Genomic DNA, 7,293 nt, shown 5'->3' on the forward strand with positions numbered 1-7,293 from the left:
TAACTTACTCTTCTTAAAAGGACAGGAAAACACTGTGGTTGCTCTGATAAAATTAAAAGCACTAAATAAGAATTTACTTGTTCATGTTCTTATTATTGGTACGTTGATTAAATATTGCAAGTGTCCACAACAATATCTGTGATCAGTTATGCATTTAAATCATTCAGACATTCTGGTGGTGGGATGCTGCCATACAGGGTTTTCTGCATGAGTATTCTTCAAGGGCAGCCGATGACTTTGATTTCTACCTTTTAATCCTTTTAAGACAAAGGAGGGAACAAATCCCAAAAAGAAGGACATGGTCAACTGGGCACTGCAAAAGCCACTTGATTTATTTAGTTAATTGGTTGTTTGGTTATTTATTTATGAGTTCTTAATCTTGCACCTTGAACTGATTTCTAATTGATATTGCCCAACGTATGGCCCCTTAAATCCCTAGGATTTATAGGGTTAAAATAATATTGTAAACTGTTAATCAGTCTTGTACAGTAATGCTGGTGACTGCAATCTTTCTCAGTGTTAGTCATCATCTGTGGCAATACACAATTGTACTGGGGGCCAAATTGTCTTCTGAGGATCCCCCTAGCCTCACATATCAGACTTCTTGCCATCGTCAGAGAGTCTTGTGGGTTTTGTCTCAATCAATGTGTCAATGTCAATGATAAATGTGGCTAAAGAGGACAGTTTTCCCACTTTTTGAAATCATGTGATAATTTGGGGGAGGTCACTAGATTTTTTTCAAAAAAGGTGCATTGCCTATTTTATTTTTAAAGATTTTTGCCATAGCCCCCACATGAATTACTTCACATTATCATTGCAAACACCAAAAAGGGTCACACTTAATAAAACTGTTTCATACTTAATAGTTAACTTTGTTGGGACAAACAATAGTCCTATATTAACACTATATTAAGTCACTACTGTCAACTACTAAAGAATACTGTTTAATTAGTCATGATAAAACTAATAGTTCACATCCTTATATCCATTTGACTGAGCTAAGTTGGAATTCGTCATGTAACACTTCATATAGACACATCTGTGATCTCCTCACAACTGAATTCTGTCTTACTGCACTCATGAAAAATCCTAGTGCTGTTAACGGAATACTCTTTAAATGCTCGATGACTGTAACACTGCTCCCATATAAGAACATGGCTTTTTATTTTTATTGTTTTTCACTCTTAAGCACTTAATTTTTCCTTACAATGTTCTTTTTTATTCATGTGAAGCACACTGAATTGCCTTTGTGCATGAAATGTGCTCTAAAAATAAACTTGCCTTCCCTTAAAGGGCTGATCATTTATTTTCTTAACTAGAACTAGGCTAGCTAACATGCTAAGTGATAAGTAACAGGCTAAACTCTTTCATTAATATCACAGGCTTTGAATTAAAGTATTTACTATATGATTCACTGCAACACAAAAGACTAAAGTACATGTCACTTGAATGTCCTACATGCTTCGAATATCCACATTTAGTCAGATCTGCCTTAAGCAGTATCAAACCCAGGATGTATCTCAAATAACTTCTACCTTCTACCTATACCACATGCTACATAAGTAAGAATTTCTGACTTCTACACCTGAATAGTGCACTATTTGTCCAATATAGTATTTTATATGACTGACTCTAAAGGAACTATGTTTCTTGGTGTAATAATTGCTTTAAAAAATAAAATAATTTAAAAAGTCTACTCTTCGTTATTTTATAATAGCCAGTTGATGTTGTGCATTTCAGTGATTTTAACTCAAATAAAAGAGTTAAGCCTAATATCACCCTTATCCATCAGAAAATCACTGTAACACTCAGCCTCTAGTGGCTTATTTTTTTAGTAATTGATAGGAAACTTTTTTTAGTTTATGGTAACTCATTATTAACTCAACAATAATTAGAGTCTTACATATTTCCTATATAACTACTAACTAACAATGGCTTCTTCATATATAATAAAAGCAATAATAAGTATTCACAGAGCACTGATAAAGCTTAATAGTAATAGATTTATTGAAAGTTGAATTAGATTTTCCTTTTTTATCATTGCTACTCTTCAGTATTTTAATAAACAAGATTTTACTTTGCTACTTTAATCTTCAGTAATGGTTATAGAGTAATAATGTGCATTGAGGTTTGTACACCAAAAAATAAAAAATAAAGAATGGATGAAATGAAAAAAATAATATTTCAGAACTATGAAATGCAGTATTTCAGCACTTCATTGTCTGTAATATTAGTAAGTCATAATCTTTTTAACACAAGAAGATGTGCTCTTTGTTACTAGCAACTTAAAATGCTAACACACATCTACACATATAAGTTATGGGACACTTGCTAAAACTCTACAGTATCTAGTAGAATAGTTTCCTTACCTTCAAAATGAAACATTTTTTAAAGCATTAAAATATTTTTGAGTTGTGAAAAATAAAAATTTCCACAGGTTTATCTGTGGAATCATAAGCTGCATATCTGTCAGCTCATAATAAATTATTTCATTAATACAGTTAAATTGAACGGCATGACAACTGAGCTAAGCATTTCTTTCATGTGTACTGATACCACTCCCTGATCTCCACGCACATGCTGTCTGAACACATCAGGTCTAATCAGTAACATCTTTGCAGCTTTGGCTATCCTTTGATTGGCTTTCAGAATGGAGTCTTTTCATTTTCTTTCAGTTTACAAGCTTCAACACACTTTTACTGTAGAAAAGTAATATATTTTATTAGAAATAAACATATGCACTTGAGTTTACTTGAGCTTGCTGCTTTGTGACAACACCTGTTGTAAAACGCTATGTAAATAAACTTTGACTTGACTATAAAACTCAGCAACGTGGCAGTTAATATTGATTTAATCAGTAATAAATTAGTAGAAATTAGTATTACAAATTAGTGTTTGGTAGTTATTTGTAGTGATTCAAGATTTAATGCAGCACTATGTATTCATTCTTGCTTAGTGCTTACATACTTACCCAGTCTTTTAAAGAGTTACTCCAACAGGCTCTGACAGTGTGCAGCAGCACTTAGCAGCAAACATTGCTACCTTTTATGTGTCAATACATGAATTTTAGGCTAATTATCCTATAAATTGCCCACATTTAGAGCACTGACTTGTCAGAAATCATCCACCCCCAGAAGCAGACCATTCAGTTACCTCATTTCTATTGCCTATTAGTTTATAAAGTACTCAGTAATATTACTTCATTCAGTTTGATTGAGCTGCTAAAGAGCTGTTGTGTAACTGCAACTGTTTGTATATGTTTGTCTCAAATTTGGTCATTAAGCTAAATAGGCATTTGTTTAGCGTCATTATAGTCAGCAATGTCATGTTTTACCATGTGTTTGGTAGCTGATGTGTATTTGAGAGGGAAGTCCAGAGGTCTCAAAAGTTAATTTTTAAAGGGGCAGTTGATACTGAGGGATTACTGATTGCCTATTTACTCTGAAGAGTATGAGTGAATTCAGTCTTGCATGTCTTGAACAATGCAGTTGAATGCAAAAGTGTTGGTGCCCCTGGTCAAATTGTTTTGTTGATTTTCTACATGAAAACAAAAATACAAAATGTGGCCTGTGCAAAGGTTATGCCACATTTTATATATTATGTTTTTCTTGTTGTTGTTTTTTCTTTCTAATATCTTACATTCATCAATGAAAATTTTATAAATAAATAAAAATTAAAACAATTAATAAATAAAAGTTGTTCACCAAATGTTCAGAAAAATGTCACATTTCAGGTTATTCCTAGTAGAATGTGTTAACTTATTTTCACTGAGAAAAACAACAGGACAGAAATATTATCTGATTTGTTTCAACTTTTGCACATAACTTTATGAGCTGCACCACTTACAGATTTAGCAGTGTTTAACAGTGTTGCAAAGTTAATCAGGCATGCAGTAAATGTTTTTTATGCTATGCTGTACTGAATGTGTATTAGACATTAATGGGATCTATTCATGTTGCTGGTTCTCAGAAATGAAGGTCACATTCAAAGGATTCCACAAAACAGGACAGCCTTCGTAAACACAAAGGCCAGGAAATACAGCCTACCTCCACTGTGTCCTTGGCTCTGAGACACATCTAGTGTAGGTCAGACTGTTCGTGTGCCTCTGTGGCGTGACGCAGGGACTAGGATTTCCTGGCCACATGTAGAGCTTTATTTAACCTACGAACTGCAGCAGGGATTCCATGACGCTTTTGATTAACTGTAGGGCACAGGGGTCTGGGTGTGCGGGTGAATTTATCTGATCACCTGGTCACAGATTAAAGATTACAGACGCTTCTAAATACTGTTTGACTGGTTCCTCTGTTGCAGAGTCACACTAAGCTCACAGTGGACGCTGCTCTTCAGGGCGACACCAAGGCATGCATTAGCAACTAGGCACAAAAGATTTCAAGTCAAAGCAGAGGCTTCCTTTTATAGATTTAGTGTATTGTGCTAAAGTAACTTTTTTTCTCCTCTCGAGCTTAATTTTTTTTTCTTGCAATGGGTCAGTCAGAGTCTTACGAGAAGGAGATGGAGCTCTCTGAAATTCAAAGTCTGTACAAAAGCTTTATTATGGAGTGTCCAAGTGGGTCACTATACCTGCATGAATTCAAGAAAATTTTTGGGGTTAAAAGTGGACCGAATCCTGCATCCATATATTTGGATAATGTGTTCAAATCATTTGACGAGAATGGGGTAGGTAGCCTGTCTTCTCGGTAGCGCATGGACATTGATTTCAAGGCGAATACTTAAACTAATACTTATTATTCATGGGTGTTTTTACAGGACAACACACTGGATTTTATTGAATATGTGGCAGCTCTACACCTTGTGCTCCGAGGGAAGCTAGAAGACAAACTCCGATGGTCCTTTAAGGTTTTCGACAATGACGGCAATGGACGACTGGATGGAGATGAGATAGCACGCATCATAAGGGTATTTTCAAGATATTCAATATGGTGTTCCCCAATGGCCATGAGTTAAGGCAGCCTTCATTACTATTGCAACTAGACTGGGTCAAATACGCCTACTGTAATTTATCTTTTAGATCTTTTAGAGCACTGGTTATTAAACCAATTTTTTGGCCTTATCTCTATGCATTATGAATTGGATTGGGGTAAAACTGTGGACTAAAAGTCCCTGAGGACCAATTTGAGAACTACAGTTTTAGAGTACTGGCTCTCAAACCAGTCCTCAGGAAATCCACAAGCTCCTAACATACATTTCTATTGTATTCTAAGTATTCAAGCTTGGTTCAAGTATGTTAGAAGCTGAAGAAGAGCAAGACTGTGGGCCATTTGGGAGGTCCTGATTGCTGATTTGTAAACTACCACTGTTCTAGGGCACTTTTTCCCAACACAGATTTTATAGACCATCAGCCAGTGCTAATTTGCTCCATCCCACCCCCAAGAAAATGTGAACCAAATGTTCATAAATATTCAGTGTTTTTGATTGTTTAGTTGATGCATGTTGGGAGCATGTTAGGATAGGAGTTGGGTTGGGACACAGTGTGTTAGACCAGTGGCCGCCAGACGGTCCACATTTTTGTTCCAACTCAACCTTTAACATGAAGTTAAAATGTGGACCATTCATCAGCCATGAGACCCAAAACTGTTTTAAACTTCATTCCCCAGAATAAATGTCATAAAATCATTCAGTGACATGAATCTTTTGGACTTGGACCCAGTTGTAATTTTGCATTTTGTCTTTTTTTTGTTATGTCTGTAGATTATTTACAAGATCAAACTAGGCAATGTTACAGATGAAAGTGGAAACAGCCTTTCTGTGGAAGAAGTATGTACCAGAGTAATCGAGCGCATCGATGAGAATAATGATGGTGAGTGTTGCATATATGCAATTGAAACATAAAGCAAATAGTTGTTTTTTTCTATAAAGGTCATGAGACAAAATTTGTTCCACATAGAATAAGTCTACTTTCAATCTAAAAGATCTAAAAGGTTGTATATAGGCCTGAAATAATCACCAGGGACATGATACTGATTCATTCTAGTTTTACTCTTTTGCATGAATGGGATAGAGTACTGTGTTGCCCTAAGAGTTATCCCGTATTAAAGTAACTGGATAATGACTAGGATAATGAGGATAATATGGTTCTGCTTAAGACAGGTAACATACACTTTATATCTCAGTGTTATGTTCTTTTTCACACATCAATTAATAATTTCTGTATTAACATACGTTACTTCTTTGGTGAGCAAAGGCTGCAGAAATGTCCATTCTCGATGGCAAGACTCAAATTTTTACCTATTGTACGACCTATTCACACTTTAAAAAATCTCTTTTAAACCCATTAGGCTAACTTAATCCATGGACTGGAAAAAGTTCTGAAGTCATGACATGCTTAGGGTACCTCTGTTTTTCCACTGACCTTTTAATGCATCACAACCAAGAAGAAATTCACTAATAAGGACAAGTTGAACAAACAAGCATTAAGCCATAATTCTGTTATGTGCCTTGCTGTAGGTGACATTTCTCTGGAGGAGTTTCTGGAAGGTGCTCAGAGAGACACCTGGGTCAAAGATTTCCTAAGCCTGGATGCAAACCCCAGCTGTTGGATACAAAAATCAACAACAGGTCAAAGAGGCGAGTGAGATATAAGGCCACTCTAGGTTGGATACACACCCACAGAACATTTTCTTCACCAAGCACAGAAATGGAGTATGGGGACAAATTGATAATTTCTGTTGGGAAACATCAACCCATATTTGGGTGAAGTCATGACTGTGTCTGGAAAACATGTGGCTTATGAATTAATTTGTCCCTCTGTGAACCTGAATGGCCTTTAAATAACATGACACTTTATTGACAGGTGTAATCATCTATGCTGCAAGGCAAAAGTTTGGAGACACCTAGCTTTTAAAAATGTCTTTAATACATATGGGACATATCATTGCTGTCACTCAGTCACTTTATCCATTTTTGTCATTTTTTTCTTTTTTTTACTTTTTTTCATTTCAAATCTCCAAACAGAAACAGAATCTCCAAACAGGGCCAACAGAAATGGTCCAAGTGTGTTTGTACCACTTTTGTATCAGGAAAGTTCCAATATGTGCTCATGAAGCTCATGGATGCTCTGAACTAGCTGCTTACTATATTGGAAAGTAACAAACTACATATTCAAATTTCAAAAGAAAGTAAGGTGTCACCAAACTTTTGATGGTCAGTGTAGTCTTACAGACTTATATATGTTATGTCTTACAAATCCCCTACACATGCTATAGATTTACTGTCCAGGATTTATTGTATCAAAAAGAATAGAAAATCTGAATAACCGACTATACAAGATCCAAT

The 7,293-nt window shown here is 35.4% G+C and overlaps 1 protein-coding gene across 1 annotated transcript; it reads left to right on the forward strand.

The window, feature by feature from the left end:
- The first annotated feature begins 4,260 nt into the window (after window positions 1-4,260).
- Window positions 4,261-6,908, forward strand: LOC108432846 (guanylyl cyclase-activating protein 2-like). Its single transcript, XM_017707000.1, has 4 exons — window positions 4,261-4,677; window positions 4,768-4,917; window positions 5,710-5,818; window positions 6,466-6,908. The coding sequence occupies exons 1-4, from the start codon at window positions 4,483-4,485 to the stop codon at window positions 6,591-6,593; spliced, it is 582 nt and encodes a 193-aa protein (XP_017562489.1). The 5' UTR covers window positions 4,261-4,482; the 3' UTR covers window positions 6,594-6,908.
- Window positions 6,909-7,293: the final 385 nt, after the last annotated feature.

The sequence above is a fragment of the Pygocentrus nattereri genome, chromosome 7 (genome assembly GCF_015220715.1).
Source record: "Pygocentrus nattereri isolate fPygNat1 chromosome 7, fPygNat1.pri, whole genome shotgun sequence".
NCBI lineage: Eukaryota > Metazoa > Chordata > Actinopteri > Characiformes > Serrasalmidae > Pygocentrus > Pygocentrus nattereri.